This window comes from Pyxicephalus adspersus, chromosome 3, assembly GCF_032062135.1.
Source record: "Pyxicephalus adspersus chromosome 3, UCB_Pads_2.0, whole genome shotgun sequence".
Lineage (NCBI taxonomy): Eukaryota > Metazoa > Chordata > Amphibia > Anura > Pyxicephalidae > Pyxicephalus > Pyxicephalus adspersus.
Genome location: NC_092860.1, coordinates 83867302 through 83894802, shown reverse-complemented (window position 1 = coordinate 83894802; position 27501 = coordinate 83867302). Strand labels below are relative to the sequence as shown.

Sequence of the window (27501 nt, the reverse complement as noted above, 5' to 3'; positions counted from 1 at the left end):
TAAAAATTTTGTGCATGACTCAACTTTTTTGAGACTAGACTGAATATTGAAATGCCAAAAATAAAGTATGCTAACCATACCACTGAAGCAGTCTCCTAAAAGTAAGTAACCTGGATAGTGTACTATGAGGACCAACACAAGATCAGGAACTGCTTTGTCACCCTCTACTGGAGGTTCAGTAAACACACCATTTCTTTCTTTGTTATGACTGAAGATGCACTGTATCTTGTGAAATATCACCTAGCATGAACCGATGTTTTAATAAGATATTGCAGGCTTTCTGTTTACACCAAAGATATGTTTAGCAGGCTATGTGTAAATAACAAAACAACTCAGTATCCTCATCTACAACAGGTCTTTTTAATTTTTTCTTCCCGGAATTAGATTTGTTTTGTTCATAGATGTATGTGGGCTTTTTTTAGATCTTTCTTTAAAGGGTCCCTTGATCCGCATACTATGCAGTCATTTTCCCTGTTCTTTCCACTATTCTTTTTTAGTGCAAAAGGCTGCAACAAACTTTAAATAAAAGCTCTGCTTGGATCTGTGATACAAACCTGGAGATAAATTAATATTCACATTTTATTTAGAGAGGTGAAGTTAGAGATCATAAAGTTGGAGAGATTACCTAAAGAAGAACACACAAACGAGTATCACAGGTACAATTAATCCAAACTACTTGATAAATATCTTTGCTGCATATAACAAATCATTTATATTTTCCACTACTGGTATGAAAATAAAAAGTAAACTCTGATGCTACAAGACAGAGCCTACTATGGGCAACATGCTGTGTTGAAGATGTAATAAGAATTCAAAACACACCTTAAATTACAAAAACTTACAAGCAGCAGCGTAGAAACATGCCTCATCCTGTGTGTTCCCAGCTCAAAATAAGATAAATGATGTCACTAACATACTTAAAGTGAGCCTGTGGTGTGTCCAATTAGTGTGAAGAAACCGATTCACTTAACTGATGCTATACCAAGTTTTACATAATCCATTTGGTCTCAACAAATGAAAAAACATGCGATTAATCCAACCTCTTCATCCCCAGCTTCACCCATTCTAAAGCAGGCACACTTTTGCTAGTGTAAGAGTACATGCATAACTATACATAGAAGCTAATTTTTGTTTTTTAAACATAATGTGTTGAATTTGAGCTAAGGTTCACATGAGGAGTTAGACGATAAACTAAACTAACTAAACTAACAGTAAAAGGGCCAGGAGGTCACATGGTCTGTGTTGTGATGCACAGAAAGAAATAAATGTGCAGAAGTTTTAAACGGAAATTGATGGCTTTACTGCTATGCATGTTAATGTGCATAGTAACTTGTACTTTTGCAAGTGGTAATGCAATCTCTGAATCCCTCTGTTTTATCAATCGGTGTAGCATGTGCCCAACTTGCTGCACTCACCTTGGTAAATCTGAATAAACTTGGGAAGTAGGGCAGTGCTGATTATCCCATCTGGCATTTCTCGGAGGAACAGCTTCAGCAAGCTGGCAGCAGAATGGACATCTCCGTCTTCTGATAAAGTCACTGACTCGCCACTTTCATATTTCACCCGCAGCTGTTCAACCACTTTAACATTTCCATTCACTCTGAAAAGACCTTCTTGTGTCATCCCTGCAGGTATTAAAACATTTTAAAACATTTTTCTCAAAGAACAGTGCCAGGGTTTCTCTTATCTCTCAGCTATCATTTCTAGACATAATGATGCCTTTACCTGGTGGTTATCTACTGGCTAGATGTAAGTGTCATCAAACAATTGCACATTACACATTTTTTCTAACAACTGTCATGTTAAATTTATATATCTATAAATATATTTTTCCACTGTTCCACTGTTCACTTGATTTCTGCAGTCACTTCCTATCTATGTGCATTTGCTCCAGCAAAGGTCTAAAGTTATTGTTCCTCACAATGAATATTGGCACATCTACTCATAGTCTCCAAAGAAAGCATCGGGTGACAAAACAGGAAAACAAATAGAAGACAAATCATGGTCAGCCTGTAACAGGAATTGCTTGAACAAAGCCCTTTATGGAAGAGTTATAAGTAATATTCCAATGAAAGCTGCAGTAAAATGGAGAAAATTAATTTTTGAAATGGCCAAAAACAAACAACTAAAAAACTTTGTTGTCATTGACTTTATATCTGTTTTAATATTATACCAAGATGGTATGACCTAGAAAATTTAACATTGTTAAACCATCACTTCATTATCTATATAATTTTTACACACACTGTGTAATTTTATGTAACTAAACCACGCATTTGAACAAACTGCTAGGACATCATCTTCAGACCTACATTTAAAAACCAATAACCAAGTTCTAGGTTTTTCGTAGTTATTGGGCTACCTCAATTCAGCTAAGCTGATGAGGCACCTATTGGGAAATCTCCTGTACGGATCCAGGATCCAAAGCACTTGTAACATTTTCATGCAATGTGATCTGTGACCTTGGGGTTGAATAATGGTCTAACATAGGGGTCAGCAACCCACAGCTCCTCAGCCTCCTTGTTGTGGCTTCCTTCGGCACACGGCACGACTCCACACGGGAGATCCCTGATGGGGATTCCCTTCCCCCCGTAGACACAGTAGAAGAGGGGGATTCTCCTTCCAGTGTTCTAACAGATAAATCTACCTGTGAAATAAATGTACCAGGGGGCGTGTACAATGATGTCATCGTTAGGAAAGTTTTACAGCTGTGTTTGTGTATGAATGCTGCATGTCATGTTCTGCAGCCTTACATCTCTCCCAGTACAAACCTCCATATCTCTTAAGCAGTATGTCATACAGACTTGAAATTTTCAGGGTACACCCTTATAGCTATTACCCCAAATTGCATCTCCCTACCTTTAACAAACTTTCAAAATATGGGGGTCATAATTATAAAAAATTGTTAAAATTGAACATCAACTGAAATTAAACATACAAACAATAGACCCCCGGGGCAACTTACATAACAAGGATGTGCGAACCCCAAAGTTATACCTACCCGTCACAAAACTAGAAATGCCATACTACACTACCCTGTCCCCTTCCCTACTTTAAACCCCAACTTCTCTGGAACGGGGAGATGTACAAAACCAAAAATGTAGGTGCAAGTGTGGGACACCTGTGACTAACACCCCCTAAAAATCTAATTGTTGGCCATCATCAGAGCATATAGGCAGAGTACTTTATGTTCGGATGATGGCTTAACAATGAGATTTTAGGGGGTTTTAACTCAAGGGAGTCCCTGCGGCTGATAGGAGCCCCGTGTCCCATGTGTTCCCGGGTTATTACACAGTAACAAACATCAAGGACTGGATACATATAAGGAGAAGCAGCTCCCTCATCTTACTCAGCATAGAAACGCTGATACTAAGGCTGAAGACACACAACCTCACGAATGGGCTGCAGAATTCAAATGTTAGTTTCTTAAGATTTATTCCTACAACGTAATATTTGATATACATAATTGTGTGTAAACTTCTGACATACATAATTATGTAGGCTATAAATAAATTTATTTACGTAACTTTATATTAATATGATATATATTTAATTACTTAATCTATTTATCAATTACCAAATAAATTACCTATTTATTTGGGGATTGCTGGACTTTAAAATATAAAAGTATATACAAGAAAGAGCTGATTACTTTAATCATGAGTATATTAAATCAAGTGAAATACAATAAATACTGCACAAATTCATAAAATAAATCATGATACTAGGGGCATAGTTCAGTGTTTAATGTATTTCAAAGTTTGTTGTATTCTGTTGTTGTAACAGGTACAATTTAAAAAAAGATTAAAACTTTCAAACATTTATAAGCTGTGTTGTTGTGCGGCTTTAGACTATTTTTCTTTAGTGGAAGAGGGGGCAAAATGGCTCTTTTGATAGTAAAGGTTGCCAACCCCTGGTCTAGCAGGTTAACATGCGATCATTTAAACAGGCTGACAATACGCCACAATAGGCCAGAATGTGCAACTGTATCATTTTCGTTAGATAGTACATACTATTGCATGGTAGTTCATTGTCATGCATTCTTTTATTACATTGATGATTGCCATCAGATGCTTTTTACTGCAAAGCTTTAAAAAGTTATATCAAAACAAAAGAAAAGTTTAATTCTAGGGTTTACATCAAGGGTGCCCAAAACGTCAATCGTAATCAAATGGTCAATCGCAAAGGCAACACAATTTGATCCCGGAGCCCTGCCTTACCCCTTCCGCCCTGCTGCACATCTATAGGGATGTTGGGGATGTCTTTGTGTAAAAGTGGCGAGGGGGCAGTGCTGGGCGGCCTAGTCAGTTTAGGCTCGGTGTCAGGGTTCATTTACCGAGATACCTTTGTACAGATTAGCTGTTCTTTTTCTTGTGCAGCACATCATTTTTCTATGTCAGGTGAACTGTAGCTTTCCTGTCACTATAGTCTTGTAGTGCAATGTTCTGCTGCCATTCAATGCCTCATTAGCTTCAGTCACTTTGGTGTAATATACTCCGTATATATATATAGGTTTACCATTTTTATTGTTGGTAGATCATTTTGGTCATTTTAAAAGTAGCTCACAAGCCAAAAAAGTGTGGGCACCCCGGTTTACATCTATTTTATTCAGTGTTCTAATCATGGTTATACAACAGTGAATCTACATTTTTTTTTATTTATATGCAAGTATTGTTCATAGCTTCTGTACATAGGTTGGAAAGACCTCAAAGCATTCATGGAATTTATGATTGATCCTGATAGTGGCTTTGTTTTTAATCTGAGGCCTTAATAATTATTTCCAAGTGCTATTCACATTGTATGCACAATGTGAAAAGTTCATCAGTGATTTCCCTGTTCTTTGTGAAAAAAGAAGCACATATAAGTATATCTTGATGTTTTTTAATACACATACCTGGTGTTTCCTAAGTACCGGTATTTGATCATTGCTCAGGCTCAGCACAAGGTATTGTTGGGAGGCAAGTAACTTGCATTCATGAATGATATTACACTGACAGAAAAGTAGAGAACTGATCATCGATCAGTATGCAAGTGCAAAAGCATAGCCTGTAATCCAAAAGTCTGGGGGTGTCAATGTGGCAGGTCTTTCTAGGTTTAGAGTAATGATTTCACTTTTAGCAACACAATTTTAAATTCAAGTGACTGCAACAGAATTTACATGTGTCTTGCATGAGCAGATCTGCTTTTGCTGCCAGTGGCTTCATAAGTGATCAGAGAGACAATCATTGGTTGTTTTTGATTGACTGACAAACATCCTTCACAATACCATAGCAATAGAAGGTAATAAATAGTAATCTACACTTTTTGTTGCAGAATAAAATCCTACCAGGATAGTGTTTTTTTTTTTTTACCTGGTAATCCTGCAAATACCACATACTTCCTGCAAATACCACCTACATTCCTTGGTGGCTACATTTGTTCCTCAACTTTATCTTTGGAGGTAGCCATGGTGGTGGCTGATGATTACTAGTTTACATTAAAAAAATGTTTTCCTATTTAAGCATTTTTGCTGTTACAGGACCTGCTTCAGGGCTATCCAAACTTCAGTGCTAATAAGACACATGCAGGCTAGATTGTCATATAAACAGTCATTTTCTTTAACTTTATTAACCACACTTTAAAAATGTACTGCTATAAATTAGAGAAATACTGAAAATGTGTGCGGATCCTGGCAATTGAGGATTGGAAATGAACAGCCTTACTCTAAACACCAGGTAACCCATTTAAGACTACTCAAGAAGTCAAAGTCTAGTAACCCACAGCAATTATTCCATATTCATTTTCAAATTATGTAAACTTAAATTGCACTGACTGCAGCAGACTACAACACTACTACTACTACAGACTCCCATTACAATCACTGTTACCGCCATTCTTTTACCAAATAAACTCCACACAAACAAACAGTATAGGGACTTCAAGTATAAGAAACCTATTGTACTGGAACCAATCTGTTGCAATTTGTAGTAATTTGTAGTAATGTCCAAGATTTGTTTTAAAACAACCATCACAGAAAGCTTCTGCTAGAGAGTACTCATTGAGGTGAGATAGGAAACAGACAGAAAACAGCAACATCATGGAGCCATTAATTGCCCCAAGGAATGCTGTAAAGAAAGAAGGCCTTATTTGAATTTGGTATGGTAAAATACCTATAGATAAATAAAATGGAAAAAAATGGTTCTGTGCATCTCAGTGCTTTGCCATAGCATGTTGACAGGTATTGCCCTAGCAACTAACCATAAAACATAAGAACATGAATCAACACGGAATGGTAAAGTACATAATTACAGAGCAAGGGTTATGCAATACGTATCAAAAAATGTTCATGAAATTATTTAAGTGATTAAAGAGGAACTTTTTGGTGGGTGGTGAGCATACACAGCATACCTGCCAATTATGGCACATACTTACTCTGTGCAGTTGTCTAGGGACTGTCATAGCTGCATCCTAGGTAACTGCCATTGGCTTTACGGCAGACTTAAAAGCGGACGGTGATCCTATTAATTCACTGAATGACGAACTGCTGCATGTTTGCAGAAATTACATTATAGCACATGCTCTGTGTAGTTTAGAGTTTAAACAAAAAGCCATCAGGAGCCAGGGAGTTTTTTTTTTTTTTTTATAAAAGTGACATTTTATGTCTCCTATGTCAAATAGTATAATGAATAACTAGATGAAGTACTCAACAACAATGCTAACTGAATATGAAATAAATTATTTAAAATAAATTAAAAATAAATATATTATTTCCCTTATACCTTTAAAATATTATCAACCAATGAATCAAGTATCAGGCAATTGTTTTAGTTTCTGCACAGATATATATGTAGTGCAAATATTGTGCGATTTGCCAAAGACAGCTGCAAAGTGACTGCACCTGGTTGTTTGGTAAAATAAATCTCAGTTGTTTCATGGGATTACATAATGAGTACTAACTCCAGGATCCTGGAAACTAACACTAAGGACTCTGCAACTGACCCTGCTGCATTTGAAAAAGAATGCCAATCACTATACATGTAGTGCTCAGCAAATGCAACATATAATACTTAACTAGAAAATGATAAGAAACATTTACTAACCTGGACAATATTTTCTGTTGTATTTCTAGCCTGAACACTGTGTCAATTATAATGCACATTGTCATAATATTAGGGCCCATTCAAACTTTGCTGCTGGTGCAGTGTGTTGTATAAATGGGCTGTCAATGCAAAACAAACAGTCGTGCACCATTTTTTTCAGACACAAAACCCCACAACACACCCTAAAGCATGTTACCATGCATTTGGGTGTGATGCAAAGCATAGGCATCAGCTGTGTTGTCATAGTGGATTGGAAATCTAATTAAAATAAATGTCACACATGTATCACAGAATACTGTAATGTGCCACATCTATGACGTGTAAATGGACCAATAATGTTTTGTGATTTTAAAAATGAATGTTATTTGCTAGATATAGAACGTGCAGGACATCATCGTTCTACCTTCTGACCATTACACATCTATTTAGACTGCAACTATGAATATGCATAAACAGTATTGTGTTCCTGAGACCCTGCATGTATTCGATGTGGTGTAGCGAGGAAACACTATCCTGTCAATCTTTACTGAGAGCTTTAATCACAGCAGACATGTGGTCAGACCAGTTGTACACAGAGGTGAATGCCCTCACTACAGCCAGTGTAAAGAGGTTTAAAGAGGAACTAAACTCAAAACTGCCAAAAAAAATACACTTACCCACAGGGCAGTCCGATCTATCCAGGAGTGTTTTGCATATAGTCCCGCGTTGTCCTGGAGCTCAGGGTGCTGCCATCTTCTCCTCTTTTTCTGGTTCTTCATCCTACGTCAACCAACCCAGGCGCAAGATTGGGTGATGTAGGATGAAAAAAAGTGTTGCATCTAAAAAAAAAAAAAAAAGTGCATCTAAAAAAAAAACAGAATTTTTACCTTACATAAAAGGTTGTCTACCCTTTTAAGTGAAAACTCTGAGTTTAGGTATGCTTTAACTAAGCAAGTAAATATAGGAATTCTTTTTGTAAAACCAAACAAATACTATTGTAAACAAAAGTAGTATTATAAACAAACAAAGCTTTTAAAAAGCTTACCCTCTCTGCGCAAATATTCTACCACATTCCACACCACCGCTGGCACGCCATTCATCACCAGACCCTCTTGGTGCAGGTCTGTGAGTGGGACACCAAACATTTTCCTATATGGCATGGGGGGCTGTCCTCTTCCAGGCCTCACCACTACTTTCTTCATATCTTCTTTTAGTCTCACTGCAGCTTTGCTTTGCTTGAAGGAGTAAAAAAAGAGGGAGCAATCATGAGCTGTAACAACAGGAGGCTGCATTTTGTTTCTAACTTGTTCACTCATAAGTTCAAACATTTTGTGCCATGGCAGGAGAAATATAAAACAGAGCAGGCAGACATGTGGTGAGGGAAAAGAGTACAGCCAAACTGCAAGATGTGTTTAGGAGATGGGAGTGGAGCAGGGGGACGGCCCACTCAAACAACTTCCCTGTAGCTAGTATGTGAAGCTGGCTTTTTCTTTTTCAGGAAGAACACACACATGTATCATAGTAATATCACCACAGTAACCTCTAGGCGGAACTAATCACTGCACAACCACAACAGTCTGCCTGCTAAAATCCTGGCAACACTTCATAGGTAGCAAGATGGCAAACATCAGAAGTCAGAGTGCTGCCAGGACATCCCAAAATAATATATATGAAATATCAGGGAAACCTAACAATTATTACATCTGCAAAACACCACCAGATAAAACAACTGCTGTATGATAATAGATGTTATCTTTGTTTTAGGGTTTGGGCTATCAAAGACCATAAAATAACATTCAGAAGAAAATGTGGTTGGCAGCTCACTGGTAAACTGGTCATACATCTTTTTAAATGCAAATTCCCTTTGTATCTACCATGCTGTAATTCCTCTTAGTTTGTATGTAATTATGTATTATGTATCATAATAATAATCAAAGCTTGTAAGGTTTGTAACACATCTGCTGTAGATTTATCTGCTGAACTATTTAGTTCCAATGTTCAGTGTCCAATGCTACACGGCCTCTCCAGAGAAAATGTTCCTACTTCTTTCTCTTTACTACATATGCGCACCAAAGACCCATTTATTAATAAAAGGAAAATGTGCTTATGGTGTCCAGCAATCCAACAGAGTGGGGATTACACAAAGGAATACATGCACTCTTGAATCTTTTGCTGGAAAAGCTGGGCAGCGTCTGGCAGGACTGCACAGCAAATATTGCAAGATGGAGGAGGAATGTACATAATTTAGCTTGTGGGCTGCATTCAGAAGGATTTTGGGAACAGCAAAAAAACAAAAGTTTATAATCCTTATAAATGGTATGGTGTAAGGCTATGTTTAGACTGGGGGTGGGAACAGTGGTTCCTGTGTGGCTCCCAGTGGCTGGCACCTTTTTTTTTTATTATTATTATTATTATTATTATTAATAAACAGGATTTATATAGCGCCAACATATTACGCAGCGCTGTACAATAAATAAGGATTGCAAATGACAGACTGATACAGACAGTGATACAGGAGGAGAGGACCCTGCCCCGAAGAGCTTACAACTAGCTAGGAGACCTTGCTAGTTGTTTCCCCCCCATGCCTATGCACTGGTTCTTATAGATCCAGTGTTTGAATATTTTACAATGGGCAGCAGCTAGTGGTACTGAACTTCTCACTGCCATTCCAATGCATTCTCCATGGGCAACTGAGGATGAAATGCTACATGTATCGCCTAAGGGCAGGAGTGTCAGGATGGTAACAGTACCACAACCTTACCCCTAGTCTGAACAAAGCTAAAAAAAGACTTTTGCTGAAGCTGTTTTTTGATTTCCTTTTAGTGTTTTTATTGCTACCTATGTCCCTGCTTAGAATCGTCTCTCCTTACTTTCCATCCTGGTGACTACACCGGAAGTAAGTAAAAATCTATCCAGTGGAGACAGCAAAAAAATAAAATAAAAAATAAACCTGAGTTATATTTTAAACCCCAATGACTCATCAAGGAAGTAATAACTGTCGTCCCATTGACCCTAGGTATTGGTTGTACTTAGGACCACCTTTTAAAAAATCAAGTTAAACCCTCATCAAGGCACTGTCAAGAAACTTAGTGAGAAATAGAAATCCTAGAACATGTATGAGGTGTGAGACTTTATCTGAGCCTAATATTCCTTTTACTATTAATTTTTTACATCTTGAAAGAAAATAATAAAACTAAACTGGGCCTTGGATGATGGAGACTTCACAGGTACACAAAGTCTGATTTGAAGACAAGTGAAGGTACAGTATTTACAAGCACTTACAGGGTATATATTTGCAGTATTGCTATAGTAGGTTTTATGAAAAATGCAGCCTTTTGCCTTTAAACGAAATGCTGCTTAAATGGAAAAAAAAAGTTTGCCTGCTTTGCCAAAAATCCACACATAATTTTATAGAACATCCTGTGTCTGAGAAAAAACACAATGTAACACAAAGCAAGTAAAATGCAGCCTCCGAACTGTCATCCACTGGTCTTCATTGAAGTTCACAGGAATGTGCTGACCTGTATTTGACATCCATTTAAACACACTAGAAGTTTACACAAATTCCATGCTATTGGAACAAAGTGAAGTCTTTCGGATAGTAGTAGTAAACACAAATATGTCTTTGTTTCTACAGATAATACTTTAATACTTCAATTGTATGGGATTTTGCCGGGTAATTGACAACTGCTGTCCTCAATAAACAGATGAAGGACTTCAACACTTGCTACATACACACGTCCAATGGTTCTCGCCCGATAATTGTCTCAGGGCCATGCATCATGCAGTGCTAGTTGTTGGAAAGGATTGTTAAAGATCCTTTCCAACTACTATTATTGTAAGTGTGTATGTGGCTTTAAAGTTCAGGTAAACCACAAGATCTGTCCCCCAGGCCCCCAGGATCTGTTTCCCATATTTACAATATGCATAGAATAGGACCTGGAGGACCCCTCTAGTGCTGCAATCTCTGTAATGCCTTGGCCACTAAAGCTTTACCTGACCTTCTTTCTTTTTATAACATTTTTTATTTTTGAAAAACATAATTAACAACAAACACAAGACAGTAACCAATCAACACAGAACAGGGTAAGGGTAACTACGGTAAACAAAGACCGGTATGTTACACATTCCACATACCCATACGAACAGAGAAACAACTTGTGGTGTAGGTACAGACAACATATTATTGATAGCATCTGGGTACAACTGTGGGATCATAAAGTGCATTAGAAAAAATGAAGATAAAAAGGGAAAAAATAGGTGCGAGGAGAAAACATACAGTAGCATTATACAAAATACTCCCTCCCTCCTCACTCGGATCCAGGTGGCGCTTGAACTCCTGGGTGTCTCGGTAGTAAATCCAGCTACCCCACATCACAATAAATTTTTCCTGCGTACCCCTTAAGCTCGCGGTCAGGTCCTCCATGAGCATCATATCATTAACCCTGTGAAGCCCCATGCCCACAGTGGGTACCGACGCTGTTTTCCACAACATTGGAATACAGGCATTCGCTGCCACTATAAGATATCTGAGAATAGATCTCTTGTAGCTCTTATCCGAGATAGTGTTATGATGCAATAAGAAAAACCCGGGGTCTCCCGGGACCTTGTGGGTGGTAACCTTCTGTATGAGTGTCCTCACCTGTTCCCAATAGGGGCCCAGCAACGGGCAGGACCAAAAAATGTGTAACATGGTGCCCTTTTCCCAGTTGCACCGCCAGCATCTGTCTGAGGCTTTAGGGAAAAAGCTGTGCAGCCGCTCTGGGATCCTATACCACCAAGAGAGGATCTTAAAACTCAGTTCCTTATATTTGCTGCTCGTGGAGGACTGATGAACTGTAGAAGGGATCTGGCATTTTTGCTCTGGTTCCAAAGTGTACCCCAGTTCAGCCTCCCATGCCCTGATATGAAGGGGAGAAGTTCTCCGTGGTCCGGTTAAGTACAGCATAAAGGTAGGACAGAGAGTGTCTAAGAGGGCCACTTCCCGTACAAACCGTCTCAAAACCCGTTTTCACTCGGTTACTGCTATATACCTGACCTTCTTTCAAGTTTGAAGATTTTGGCTTTGGCTTCACTGGTCAAGTTGGGAAAATGTAACTCCTGCACATGTAAGTGGGAGTCCTGTCACAAACCCGTGGCTCAATGTACTGTATTAAAACAAATTGTTGACTTTACAGTCTCTTCTGTCATAGTAAATGCAAACCTGTAAGTTCCTTTTCAGAAGAACACTTTACTTCACCTTTAACAGCTTCAGAAAGCATTTGCAAAGCTTTTAACAAACTTTGAGCAGCTGTTACTTTTAATATAAACTTTTAAACATGCTTTGATGCTACTGGGATTTTCTACATATATTCCAGGTGTAGTGGTATCAGCTGAAATGCCCCTTGCTGGACCAGAACTATAGTACTACCCTCTAATTACACAGAGGATGTGTTGGACTTCTGAGGGAGACCACTGTTTTCACACAGAGAGCAACGGACCTTCTATTCAGCATACTGGCTACCTTTAGGCTTTTCCACTCTGATAATGGCTGCTTTCTTTAAAAATAAAAAACACACACACACACACACTATAAGACTTTGCACATCAATTATTTTGATACATCTGGATTAATTTTAAGTTGATATGTCTGAATAAAACTGAATGTTCAGATAGGATTTCATTTAACAGCTAGCATAACAGCTCTACACTATTGATTGGAGCAGAAGGGTGTTTTAAATTTGCTAAACAATAGTAGATAAATACTGGAGCTACTGGAGCCTTTAAGTTTTAAAGTGGATCTAAGGCCCCACTTTGAAAAATCCATGACCAGGTAGGTGGTTATTGCAGAAATAGGTTTCTGATAAATTTAGCTGGGATGCACAGTGTTGGTTGCCAGGAAAATCCTCAACTGGAATTACATTTATTATTATTATTACACAGTATTTATATAGCGCCATGATATTACGCAGCGCTGTACAAAGTCTATAGTCGTGTCACTAACTGTCCCTCAAAAAAGTTCACAATCTAATGTCCCTACCATAGTCATATGTCATTATTACAGTCTAGGGTTAATTTAGAGGGAAGCCAATTAACCTAACTGCATGTTTTTGGGATGTTGGAGGAAACGAGAGTACCCGGAGGAAACCCACGGGAAGAACCTGCAAACTCCATGCAGATAGTGTCCTGGCTGGGATTCAAACCTGGGACCAAGCGATCCCTGAGCCACCATCATCCCAGGACATCCAATCAAGATGACAGAAGATGTCATCCAGAAAAAAAAGAAGGAAGGTGGTTGCACCCTGCGATGGAATGGGTATAGGTGAGTAATCATGGGTTTAGTTCTGCTTTAAGCATCTTTTAGGCTATGTTCAGACTGGAGGTGAAGTTGAGATATGGCTACCGCTTCCGTGTGGTAATGAACCAATTTATTAGGTGAGACGCTATATGTAGTATTTCTCCCATGGCAGGTTAAAAGAGAATAAATGTGAGCAGTAGTGAGCAGTTCAGTATCGCTCACTGCTTAAACTGTCAAGATTGCAAACATTTTTGCAAACCAACCTAACCTTAAGCTACGTACACACGTCAAAATTTTATCGCCCGCTAATCGGCATCGGCCAATTATTGGGCGAAAATCTGCCGTGTGTACAGTCGTTGTCGTCCATCGTCCGAAAGACCGTCCTGCCAGATCCACGGACGATGGACGACAACCGATCCTAATGAAAGGGAAGGGGAGAGCGCGCAGCAGGGTGCCGCTCCGTCGCTCTCCCCCTCCCCTCTCCATAGAGCATGAACGGTGCTGTATGTACAGCACCGTTCATGCATCGTGCACTCCCTTGTCGTTGGAAAGGATCGTGAAAGATCCTTTCCAACGACAAAAATTGCAGGTGTGTACGCAGCTTAAGTCTTTCAATGTGGCTTGCTACAAAGTTTCAGTGTTACAGTCTCAGTGTATACTAAGAAAATGTTTCCTCCTGCCTGCAACAATGATAATATCAAACTTTCAGATTGTTTCTCTCAGCCTAGGCACATTATTGTCCTTAATAAACACTTTTAAAAGGTAATATGCAAGGGTACATACTTTGTTTTCCTTTTTTAATAAAAAGATTCATGAAAAATTAATTGAAGCTACAATTACCTCTTCTAGTCATTGTGATGCTTTGATTTTATTGATGTTTGGTTTGCTGACCCAGAACAAGTACAGAGATAAGAAGCTCTAACAGTTTACTGACATTCATTTATAGTCGGCTTGTTCCAGGACTGATCTACACTGCCATGGCACCAACAAAAATGCTTTGCCAATTGATTATTGGTTAGGTGAAAATGATGAATTATCGGTCACTTATTAATTTACTTTTTTATTTTTGGGGTAGTTATTTTTGTGTTTTAAAAACTGTTTGAGGTTTAGTGATGATTTGGTACATGTACATTCACATCAAACCCTTTTTTTTAGTCAGTTTGTTTTAGTGTGTCATTTATTATGTATCAGAATGTCCAATGCAGAATAAAAACATTTATGGTTAGCAAAATGTTGTAGAAATTGGCCCATTGTGCATACAAACTGATACAGGGCCTATTTACATATATACTCTGACATTGTGGGACATTTTGGGAACTGCACAGTTGTGCGATGCAGTGCCATTGATTTTTAATGGCACCTTAGTGAATCTTGGGAGAGCAATGCTGTGCATCACAGGGCAATGCATTGTAGGCCAAAGCAGAGTGCTCCAAAAAAAGTGCGGATCTAATCTACAAAACTGCATTTGAGTGTTGGGCAGTCCATTTAAATAAATGAGTTACCCATCCCATTGGCACCCACACCCACTGAAGCAGCGCATAAGTGTACCTAGAGCAAAGGAAACCTCTCCAGTAACCTGACCTATCAATACTCCATACTCCATATTGCTCCTTTAAAACAACTGTCCCCTAAAAGTGCTAATAAAACTGTTCCTTGCAAAAAAGATAATAGGTACTTTCCTCTGCCCCCTCCCACTCTGCTTAATGTTGTTACGGAGGGAAAGAACTTACTCCTTTATATTACAGTTTCCTTTTGGTTTACACTAACCTTTTTTTTTCTGGGTAACATTGGTGATCAGTACAATGAAGTAAATCTCCCTACTAGGGACACCGCAATAAATACCAGGAGGTTGTAACCTCTTTATACTCAATCCACATAGTTTGCCTTTAGTTCTACTTTACAATGACAGATGATACCTAAAACAAAATCCAAATGTGCGTGGTCAGCAGAATGGTAAAAATAATAACAGAGGGGTTTCATTCTATTATAGCTCTTTTTACAATGTTGACAACTATGGCAGTTGACCAGAGCTATTGGTCTGAAGAATTCCAATAATTCAAGGATGAGAAAAACTCATTAAATGACAGTTTGTCCACTTCATAAGTCAAATATAGCAATAGTTGTTAGAGGAAAGAAGAAATGATGTCAACATGGACAAACAATATTCCAGGCAACAGAATCCTATTTGCAAATCTACATGGTAACCAGGGTACTCGAAACAATGCTACTAGGAAACAAAACAACACCCAAGTAGTTGAGCTGGTATGAAATTACTACTTTTCCTTCCTTGGCAAACATTCTATTCAGTTAGTTAGCTATAGCCTGCTCACAAAAATGTATTTTCATAATATCATAAAAAGATGGTGAAATATGTTACTGCTATACCACAATGCTGGACAGGTAACAAGCACTAAATAAAAAAGGCTACACTGCCTGTCCTATACCAGGCTTCCATGTTTCCTCAATTGTAAGCTCTGTGGGCTAGGGGTTTCTTCTCTGTGTCACTGTTTGTAGTTGAAGGTTTGTCATCTATAGCCACATTTTATTGTACAGCGCTGCGTAATATGTTTGTGCTTTATATATAAAAGATAACAATAAGGGAAAAGTTCTAATCTGTATCTGATGCCTGGCTCACACAGAACATGTAGTCACATGTATTCTCTTTACTTACACACATGGTGAGGGCACCAGCCCCCATCCTTTCTGGAAGTGTCTGGAAGAACTGGTGTAGTTGGGATGGTGACAACATTAAAGTGAAAAAAGTATCATAGGTATTTCCAGGAGCTTGTACATCTCATCCTTATTGCTAGTAATCCGTTTAGGTGCCTTCCTAGTGACAAAGAGTTGCTGCACAACCTTCCATGCTGCTCTTTATACCTGATTGAGAAAATGTCACATGTTAGGAAACAGCACCAGAAGAAATCTGATCTCATAGCTGCTATTGGTGATTGTAAAGGGATCATGTGACACAAGTGTAAACTCTATTAGCATGGGATGGAGACAGCCCTGTAAGTGATGGAGTGCAGGGCTCTTGTGACATTCATTAATGTCACACCCACAGCTTCATGCTCATACAGCTACCAGTCTAAGGTAATAATTTACTATATATTAGATCCACTTATGTATTAAAGCTGAACTCCAGGGAATAAAAATTGTTACCTTTTCGCACAGCATGGCCAAACTCCCCATTTTGCATAGGAGATGATAAATAAGGTGATATTCATATCTTTTTCCTCACTCCTTCATATTGTCTGCTGTCTGCACACCCTTCTGTACATTGCAGGACTGCTGGTCCTGCATTGTATGGGATGATATTAAAGAACTGCAAGAGGTTGGGCACTGAAAATTTGCAGCTTTAAGGGAAAGTCATGTGGTGAGAAGACCATGGGATAAGGTAACTATATATCACCCTATTCATCATCGTCAAAAACCACTTAGGTTCTGCTTAATCCAAACAATGTTACTGATCATTTATTGGATGTGTACAATGGTCCATAGTAACCGTATGATAGCAAGACTTGGTTTTCCTTAGGCAGTGCCTGTCTTGTACTGAGTGGAGCCACGTAGGGAGAAAAACTGATAACTCTGCACGTGCCATCAAAGATATTGCCGTCAGCACTCAAATCAATTGGATTGTCACATGAACATTATTAGGTAATTATTGGCTGAACATATTTTTAAAGTCAGAATAATTCAATAACATGATAGATAACCTTTATACTCAGCTGTTCTCCTTCCAATGATCTGCCAGGACAAAAGTGACTATAATTTTACCAGAACACAATGACCTAGATAGGACTAGAAAAACAAAGGATAATTACAGAAATTCATCCACAATACAAGTATTCAATATTTTTCATTTATTTGCTGAAAAAGATTACAACAGGGACACACATAACAATAACATTTGACAGAGGGTTTACCTTTTCCCTACTTTATCCATAATTTAAATAATGTTGCCCTTACGGTCACTTATACAGATATCACCATTCTAGTAGGAAATTTATTGTACATAATGGATTTTCCTGCAGATTGCTATTGTTCCCTGCAATAAAGCCCACACCAGGGTGGTATGCTCAGTCCACAAAACTGCATGATTGACCCATAAAGCACACTAAGAATATTCTACTAAATAATGATATACAGTTGACACTTAAAGGGCACTTGGATTCCCCATTTCATATGTGGCCAATGCCCTATTTATTCTAAAACTGTCCCACTAGTGCATTGCAGTGATGCAACACTCAGAAGCATACATGACATTCATTTGTACACAGGGTTGCCATTCATTCTTAATAACACTCAAAACACACTTTAGAAGTGTACTACATTAATGATATTTGTGTATGTGTGCTGTGCTTTCTATTGTGTACACACAATATTTTTCTGTGTAACATATTGCATTGGGTCCCCCATTCAAATGATTGCTCTGCCAGATCAGTTTGTGTATTTTGGGAAATGCAACACACAGCCACAGAGTAAACAAGCCCTTAGACAGGTCTCTGTCCTCCTCCTTGCCCCCACATGGCTGGGCTCTGGCTTGGCAGGGGGCACGGCATTGTTGGGAGCTAAAGGGTGTACCAAGTGTTCCTCCATACCCAGAGGTATCACGTATCTCTCTGGAGGCCCATTAGGGTGTAATGCCTCCTGTACAGCAAACATTACTTTGCCTGGTACCAGCAGTGCTGTAGATCAGCGGTCGCTAACCGGTGGTCCGCAAGAAGATTTTGGGGGTCTGCGGCTCTGGTCGGTGCACCCCTGAGCGCGGTCAGGTTAAAGGACCCCGCTGAAGGGATGCACCAGCCAGGGCCGTGGACCACGTCGCCTGAGCATTCCCAGGCTTTTTTTTTAAAAGGTTGCAGCACCGCCCTCATAATTCTTAATCGTCTAGGCAATCAAAAATGAATGGGAACGCAGAGCCTCCCAGGATGTGTGACATAGGTATCTTAGAAACTCCTTACCTCGGGCATGCGCAGGAGCCCTTTCGTCAAAAGGGTAAAAAAATTGCCGACGCATGCAGTGAGAGTGGAGTTTTTTTCTAATTTACATCACCCGATCTGGCGCCAGTGTCACATGACATAGAACCCAGAAGATAAGATGGTAAGTGGGTTTTTTTGGGCAGTTTTGAGTTTACTTCTTTAAGAAACAGTGAATTGTATTTTAATATATATTTACACACACATATCTATATACACACACGTACATGCATATTGGGACCCATGCACTGCAATATTTGACCCTTTCACCATACTCTGTCATTTATACAATTACACTCCTTTTATTAAAAACACACTACACATATATTTTTTCTATAGAAATAATGAGAACAGCTGCGTATGACTGGTAACCAACACAGCCACTCTTCAAACACCAAATAGCCCCGCCCACCACTGACATGTGTCAGTCTCTTCCAAATGACGTGCGGCTGCGTAATGTACGTACGTCACTTCCGTGCGCCTGCGTAGTGTGTGCTTTGCTTCCTGATGGTTGGAGCGCGTTTTTGACTGTGTTGGCCTGTAACCTGGTACCGGTGCAGCTGGTGGCATGGCGTTCAATTTCGGGTCCGCTACAGGGGCCACCACCAACCAAGGTAAGCTGGTGGGGAAAGGGCGGCACAGTTTTTGTCACCTATGTTTGTAGTGACAGGGATATGGAATATATATATATATATATATATATATGTGTGTATGTGGGGTGAGCATGTACCCTGGCAGCTGCACTAAACGTGTGTGTGTGTGTGTGTTAGTTATACTGATATGCAGTAAAATGTTGAAGTCCTCTCATTAAATCAAAGCTTTAATAAAAAAAAACAAAAACAAATTAACCCTTTATTATCAGAAGGCCTGGAGCTCTTCACAGTCTGAGTCCAGTAGGTCCAGCGCATGCATGATATTGGCACTTTTATTTTACATTCCAGGAAAGCCCCTTAATGACATGTCTTATCTTTTGCCATGCAGCGCTCAGCCTCCTGGAATAGAAGACGTATGTATCCAATGAGAATGCAGGTTTTCCTTCAGTCTTTGCCTACACGGCGGTAAAGACAGAAGAAGAGGGATCCCCCCCCAAAAAAACAAAAATTTTTATTTTAAAAAAGGGAGAGCCGCCCTTTTATATGATGTTTAAAATGTGATGATACGTCCGCTTTATTATGTGACGGATCTTGTGTAGTTGGTGTAAGATTTTCACTGGCCGTCCCCCTGAAATAATCACATGGGATAGTAAACAATACCCTCATGTACATCATGCTATTTGAATTTCCCCAATGTACAGTATGTGGACAGATGATTATCAGGCTTGGATACGTTATACATACCCAAAAGATCATGTTGGTATAATGAAAGATTTCTAGATCTTGTCCTGTAGTCCAGCTGCCTCCTCATTGCTGCTGCTACAGGGCCATTGATTTGTGTGTTTATTGGTGGACTACAGTCTTCCCCCCACCCAGGTGTCAGAACCTAAAACTAAGCATAGAAAAGCAGTGTTCTCTCCAGCCTCTTTTAGCTGGTCGCACCACCTGGCGCTTTTCAGTAACCACCCGGCTGTTTTTGGGTGGATAATGAAGAGTTGAGTTACAATACTGGGTCTGCCACCCACCTACAATTTCTTCCCACCCAGCTTAAAAAAAATTCTGGGTTGAACATTGGAAAAGAGTAGGATTAGGGTTTTCCCCCATTGTAGGTATTGGTTCCAGGTGTACTGGCAAGCCATCAATGACAGTTTTGGGCTGTCTACTCCTGACTTAAAGCGTACCTAAAGACAGATATCGGGACAAGGCGGGACCCGACAGATTAAAGGTAAGTGTGATTTTTTTTTTTTTTTTTTTTTTTTTTTTTTTTTTTAGACAAGTGTTTTTTTTTTTTTTTTTTTTTTTTTTTTTTTTTTTTAGGGTTTACTTCCACTTTAATGACCTTTTGTGGCTGAGATGTCTACTTTTGTTGTTTGATGTTAAGGTTTAGCAGTCTACAGGGTATCCGGAGGAAATACATGATAAGGCGACTATAAATTTGGCCCTGCAGTTGTGAGATTGTGACACACCATTCATTTTATATTTTCCACATTGTAAATGACAGTGTGATGGTGCCTGGTCTAATGTACACAGTAATTTGGAGTGCATTTGCTGTTCATTCACGTTGAACTCTATGGAGGAATAAAGTACATACTGATTTCAAACTGCATACTGACCATGTAGGACAAAGCAACCTGTTAATGACTTCTAAATTGAAAGCTATTTATTTGAATACAAATTTCAATGCAAATTGATGAGCAGGCTCTGATAAAGGCATGAAGTAGGTACTTGCATGATCTGACCACTCCTCACCGTCTCTTCATGGATGTGAGATATACACCTGATCAAGTTGAAAACTGCAGTATTGGGCAGCACAGTAAATGTTACATACCCCTCAAACAATTGTCACTAGTTGCTAATCCAATATTTAACTACATTACCCACAGGATTTAATAAAACTTTCAATATAATCGAGGTGTTATATGTAAGAGGAAATCTATCAGTGGGTATTCCCATGTTTGTCATTAGCACACCACAACATCAAATCAAGGGACGGTTTAACCACAAAATAAATGTTTTGGGAGATTTCTTTTAACTTCCAGGGATTGAAAAAAAATCCCCCAAACAGCAATAGGCAACAATAATAAGGTGGCAACATTTTAGCCAAAATTAAATAAAAATCTGCTATGTATTATAATTTCTATTTAAAAAAAAAATCTGGATGTAATTTTTGTCCATCTTCTGTCCACACACTCACTATGAGGGGTTGCTGAGAAGTTCCTGGCTTTGCCCAGAAAGAAGAGAGCCAGAGTTATGAAATAACACATTTATTCAACATATCCCCCCTGAGACTGATGCACTTGGTACAGCGTAGTTGCAGCTTTTCTAGACTGTTCAAATAAAAGTCCATTGGTTGGGCAGCAAACCAGCTCTCATCTCAGCAGCATCTTTGACGTCAGAAATGTCCTCAAAATGTTGCCCCTTCAGGTGTTTCTTCAAATTCAGGAACAAATATTCGTCCGAAGGGGCCAGGTCAGGTGAATAGGGGGAATGGTGGACCAATTGGAAACCCAGGGTGTTCAATTTGGCAGCCACAACATTGGACGTGTGCACAGGTGCATTGTCCTGCAAAAAAAGGATTGCTTTGGTCAACGGCGTTTCATCTTAATTGCCTCCTTACGCTGGTCCAGGAGGTTAGCATAATACTGTCTGGTGATACTATAGCCCTGAGGGAGGTAGTCCACCAACAGAATACCGTCTTTGTCCCAGAATACAGACGCCATGACTTTTTTGTCCGATTTCTGGGTTTGAATCTTCTTCAGCCACAGTATCCTGCTGTGGCGCTATTCCTTTGACTGTTCCTTAGTTTCAGGATCATAGATGTGGAGCCAGGTTTCATCCTCAGTCACTATCCCAGCCAAAAAGTCCTGTGCAGCTTCAAAGTGGGCCAAAACAGCTTTGGATTCTTCAACTCGTTTCTTTTTCTGATCACTGTTCAAACATTTTGGCTCCCACTTCGCTAAAAGCTTCCGCATGTCTAGGATAGTGGTGATAACATACCCAACACGCTCCTGTGGGATGCCAAGTATCTGGGCTATCTTTTTGCGGATATTCGCCGGTCCTCAATCAGCTCATGGACAGCATCGCAGGTTGCCGGGTCAATTGAGGTTGGGGGCGCCCACTGCAGGGCTCATCTTCAATGGGGATATGCCCAGTCTTGACACCAAATATCTAGGTTTTGACAGTGCTGTAGGATGGACACTTCTCCAGTGTTTGTGACATCTCAGTGTGAATGTACTTTCCCTGGAGAAACAAAAACTTCATGACGGCCCGTAACTCCAACAACATGAAATTTGCTTGTGCCTCTGCCATCACAGCTTCTCACTAAAAGAAAAAACTGTTTCAGGAATCGCAAAGACCTCATATTTGCACAGTTACATAGTAAGATATTAGGCTGTCATACGCCCCCGCACTCATTTTTCTATTTCATCTGGAAGGTGGCAAAGCCAGGAACTTCTCAGCACCCCCTCGTATATCGTATAGCTGACTCTCGATGGTCTGCAGTTGCTTCCTCATGATGACAACTGTTGATTGGCATTCAGTATCTTCTGAGGCAGTTATAAACTCCACAAGGGGTGTGTGTGATATGGAGGCAACACATAAGCACAATGGATAAACCTTTGTCACCCTATACCATGAAATGAAAGATATAATTCTTCTTAATAAAAGTTGCATATGTTAAAAGGATAATACCAATTGAAAATGCACAAATCTTTGAAAATGTATATGCATTTTTATCAGTTGTGTTTATTTTGCTTTATTAAAAAAAAAAAAAAAGTGTATCCCTTTCTTGATACATCTCCAGGAGAGTAAGACATTTGACAGCTGTCAAAAAAACAAAACAAAAAAACCTATTGTTTGTTGCTGAACAGGTAATATGAGTAGTAAAGCTTTCTACTTAACTGTTTCTATATCTTTTTTTTTTTTATTTTTTTTTTTTTTTACAGCAGGTACAACTGGCTTTTCCCTGGGAAATTTTAATCCAAAAACCACAGCATCAGGATTTGGATTTGGTACTACCCCCACAACAGCATCAACAGGATTTGGCGGTAAGCCTAACCTACCCTACCTTGGAGACAGAACCCAAGATGGTTCTATCCTTTCACATGATTGCATTTTTAGTAAAATTCAATTATTTTAAGTAAAGGAAGATAATACTTTGTTCTTAAGTTGAATTTGTATGTAAGTTGGAAGAGGTCAGTTTTTTTAATAAATGCAATTAGGATAGAGGTTTGGCTCAACATAATTTTAGGCAGCATGGTGTCAGTTGCTGTAAAAATCCAAGCAAAAAATAAATAAATTTATTGAGCCTAGACATTCATTAACTTCTGGAGCAAGCTGTGCTTTGATGAGGAAAAAAAAAACAACTCCAGAGTTTCTTAGTCATTAAAGAGTTACAAGAGGACGCAGAACAGCAAAAGACTTCTTCTGCAAGTCATGCGAACCTCCCCCTTCCCCGTATCAAGCCTCCGTCCTGCACACAAACGGGCAGGGGAGCCCCATTTGTATCTAGGAGTTGTCCGTATGTCGGATGTCCTTACTTCGGTTACTACCTGTAGATATATGCCTATGGCCTACACATATGCTGTGTTTGTCACAATGTATTATGAAGAATACTTTGAAGAAGAGTAGGTAGATAATATGGTGACTGGGTTGCTTTGCATTGTGCATGTGTCAAGCAGCGCATTTCCATCTTGATTGGCCAAGCTGCAATATTATTGGCAGCTTGGGATAATCTTAATACCTTACCTATGATGCAGCACATTACAAAACTTCATAAACCTATCACTAACTGTCCCTCACAGAGGATAACAATCTAATGTCTCAACCATAGTCATATGTCATCAACATAATCGAAAGCAATGTAGGGGGATGCCAGGTAATTTAATTGCATGTTTTTGCATGTTGGAAGAAATCGGCGTTCTTTGAGGGAACCCACACAGACATGGGTATGCTAAGATATGAAATCTCAGCATGATGTGCACTTCAGAAAACGAAGCGATTAGGCAGACAAGTGTTTTTTTTTTTTTTTTTTTTTTATTTCGCAGAAGAGATATCGCTGGTCCTTTCTGCAGTAAACAACCTTCCCACAGTTTTTCCTTTGTTTTTTGCATAGTTCTGCTTTCATAGGAATTGATTCCCATTACCCTCTATTTTTTTAGAAAGTATTATTCCAATGTGGAATCGGTTTGGTTAACTCTTCACCGAAGCTAATTATTGTAACCTATTGGGTGGTTTTGGAGCATCCTGACAGATGCAATGAGCCTCTCTTGGTTCTTGCTTTGCAGGGCCAGTGTAGCATTCATTCGCTTGGGCATTTTACATGTCTACCCTAAGCATATATGATTGGTTACTACGAAATTGTTTCAAATGCAATGTGTACTTTAGTACACACTGAATTTGTATTTTGTTGTTACTAATTTTAGTGGAACAAATGGCTGTATTTTAAAAAAAAATTATTCTGATTTGAGAAACGTCACTACGTTTTCTGGATTTTTTTTTAACATTACAAACTTATTTGTAACAAAACAATCCCTGGACTGTAAAATTGTGACATGAAGCACTAGTGTAGTACTACAAAGGTGTTTTTTCTTTCTTTCTTAGATTTGGATAGTGTTGGAACTAGATAGTATTTCATTAAATCTACAGACAGAAAGTGATGTAAAATATACAATTATACAGTATCATCAGAAGAAGAGGTGAGGGAAAACCTGCTGTTCCTGAGAGAGCTGAGGGGAATTATCCTCACACAGTGATAAAAGATGTATTTCCGTACAAGTTTTCTAAATAACCAAATCATGTAATCTTGTGCCAAAATTTCGTCTAAACTTTGTAAGATCTTCCACCACACACCCCAGGTTAGATACTTATAATTTTTATAGGATACTTTCCCTCGCCTATTAGCGCTATCAAATGGGATCTGCTGTCAAAAATAGTCTAGCAATCTTGCAATTTTAAAGAAATTATCTAGAGAGAGGAGTGTGTACCTGAGCTTTTAAGAATGTGATCACAACAAAGCCTATGTCAGACCTGGTAATAATTGAGCCTTAGTTCACATCAGTGGCTAGCTGCCCTCCATTTATCAGCCCCAACCACTTGTGTGTGATTAGTGGAATTTCCACACATGACATGCAGGCTTTCTAAGCGGCAAACACAGGCAACCTCCCATCCAAGTGGTTATCTGCATTTCTTACAGTTGAGGGGGGAAATAGGGGCAAAGATAATGGAACACTGTTATATTTGAATTTGTTACAACTGCCAGGTGAACGAACCAAAAAAAAAGGTGAGAACAGATTAAAAACAATTTTTGGTGTCTAGTTAAGAAGAACTTAGCACCTATATGCTGTTTCCACATTTGAAGTGTAAATTGGCTGATATTATGCAGCCATTTATTGTAAAAAAAAAAAAAGCGTTTTTAGTTGTGGAAGGAGTGTTTTCCATGACTGAGATATAAACTAAAGATACGGCCAGTTACATCAACATAAACATAACTTCCACCTGTGTAAATGTGGCAAGTGTGAGAATTGTGAGAATTTTATACTGTACAATATGACTTATATAAAGATATGAATGAAGTTCAGTACTTTGGCATACTATGCATGTCGTTTTTTTCTTATTTAATAAGGCCAATATGGATATATGTTTTTCATATGATTCTCTTCTATTAAAACCATCCTGGATATATGATTTTACATAATCCTATTTAAACTTGTTTTTACTTCCCGCCACCTTTTTCTTCATGCTTCCTACCCATCAGGATTTGGAGGGCTTGAGTCAGCGACGTCCAACACCACTGGGTTTAACTTTGGTGGTTTCGGACTAGCTGCTAACCCTGCATTAAACTTTAACATTGGGAACTTCAGTGTTTCCACTGCTCCAGCACCACCCTTCAATTTTGGTAACACCTTGGCAAGTGCAGGTAGAAAAATGGAGAATGTATGTGATGTTTGTCATGGTCTCCGCTGTGCAGTGATCCAAGAATCCAGGTGATCTTCACTGGCATTCATCCCCACTCAACATTTGTGCAAACATTTAGTATTTGTCTTAGTTGGTTTAACTTTAGTGTGTCTCAGAGAATTGGCTCTGAGATGTCTTCAATGTGTTTAAATTTTTACAGAATAACTAATCAATGTAAAGTTACTACTACTTCTACGGGTTCAGTCTTGATTTGGATTTATTGAATACAGATACTTAGTTTTGCTCCACAATTATACTTTTATTAATAAATTACTTCTGTTCTTGGACCACTGCAATTCTATATCACACACATTCCACCAATCTGTTGCCATCTCAAATTTTGTTTAGTTTAATGGGATATGTTGTCTTTGTGATCCACCTGTGGAAAATAAAAAAAACAAAAGTATTTTGTTGTATTGTAAGTTTTTTTTCACTGTTTTCTGAATTGTGAAAGTAAGACCTTTTCTTTGGAAATCCTTGTGATGTGTTTTAATATCATGATGCAAAGAACAGTTTTATAGCTTTAATCATCTTCACATCATTTAATCACGTAAAATGTAATATCACATTCTAAATTCATTGTTGATTTTGAGGCCTCATGTAAAGCCTGGATTTGGGATCCAAATGAGTCCATAGGGATCAGTTTGAATACCAATTGCATCTGAAGGGTGTAAACTGTTGTTTCTCTCTCCGGAGGGAAGATCAACAGTTTATACATGACTCAGAAATTGGTCAATACTCAGTACTACCAACACTGCATGCTGCACAGGACATGGCGATCCTGTGTCATCCCTATCCAATTTCTGTTTCACAGGTAAGTTTAATAAAAAAAATGTTCCTTTGCCAAGATTAGCGACTACTGTACCCCAGTGCCACCTACTAATCTTCATGTTTACTGTACCCCCTCCCTCCCCTTACACTCCTAGGCCACAGTCACCTTCCCTTCTTTGCTTAGGCACCCAATTCTGATTAGTTTTCTCTCTGTCTCCCTCTTCTCTTCTCCACAAGCACCTTATCAATCCTTTCCAGCTTTTTTCCCAACTTCAGCTCAGCCTTTTTAACCTCTGACTTGCTGTCAAACTGTCTCCTTATCTACCTCGTCATACCACTACTTTCCACAGTACACAGCGGCTCTATTTCTCTGACTCCTCATGTCTTCAAGTGATCAGTTCTCATTCCGCATCCTTCAGCATGCTCCTATTATTCCTGTATCAGTATTAGTCAGTTGCCTTCTCCCCACCCATCTTCATTTTGCCTATTTTTTGATTTTTTGTGTGTGTTGTTTATTTTTCTTTCTTTCCTTCCTCTCTTTCTCACTGCTTATTGTACATGACTAGCTTTGACTTTTCTAAATTATGTTGTGTCTATGTATATTTCATATTAATTTTTCTTACCGTATTTTTCGCCCTATAAGACGCTCCGGAATATAAGACACACCCAATTTTAAAGGAGGAAAATCTAGAAAAAAAAGATTCTGAAAGATTATTCCCCCTTCTGATCACTCATGTGCCATTCATACTGGTATTCCCCTTCTGATCACTCATGTGCCATTCAAATTCCCTTTCTGATCACTCTATGCCTTTCAAATTCCCTTTCTGATCACTCTATGCCTTTCAAATTCCCTTTCTGATCACTCTGTGTCA

At 38.9% G+C, this 27501-nt stretch overlaps 2 protein-coding genes across 4 annotated transcripts in view; one reads left to right on the top strand and one right to left on the bottom strand.

Annotated features, from left to right (window-relative positions):
* Positions 1 to 8414, bottom strand: part of FAM13A (family with sequence similarity 13 member A) — a 107131-nt gene extending 98717 nt beyond the window's left edge. The window contains exons 1-2 of one of the 2 annotated variants that reach the window (XM_072405507.1): positions 8104 to 8414; positions 1416 to 1625 (exon numbers count right to left, since the gene is read on the bottom strand). In XM_072405507.1, coding sequence (XP_072261608.1) covers positions 1416 to 1625; positions 8104 to 8386 — 493 coding nt within the window. In that variant the 5' untranslated portion in view covers positions 8387 to 8414. The remainder of the gene's footprint in view (positions 1 to 1415; positions 1626 to 8103) is intronic. The other variant, XM_072405506.1, reaches the window with a different exon arrangement.
* Positions 8415 to 18771: 10357 nt separating this feature from the next.
* The window catches only part of NUP54 (nucleoporin 54), a 22114-nt gene continuing 13384 nt past the window's right edge, over positions 18772 to 27501 (top strand). Inside the window, exons 1-3 of one of the 2 annotated variants that reach the window (XM_072405503.1) lie at positions 18772 to 18925; positions 22849 to 22950; positions 25659 to 25820. In XM_072405503.1, the coding sequence (XP_072261604.1) occupies positions 18880 to 18925; positions 22849 to 22950; positions 25659 to 25820 (310 nt within the window). In that variant the 5' untranslated portion in view covers positions 18772 to 18879. The remainder of the gene's footprint in view (positions 18926 to 22848; positions 22951 to 25658; positions 25821 to 27501) is intronic. The other variant, XM_072405504.1, reaches the window with a different exon arrangement.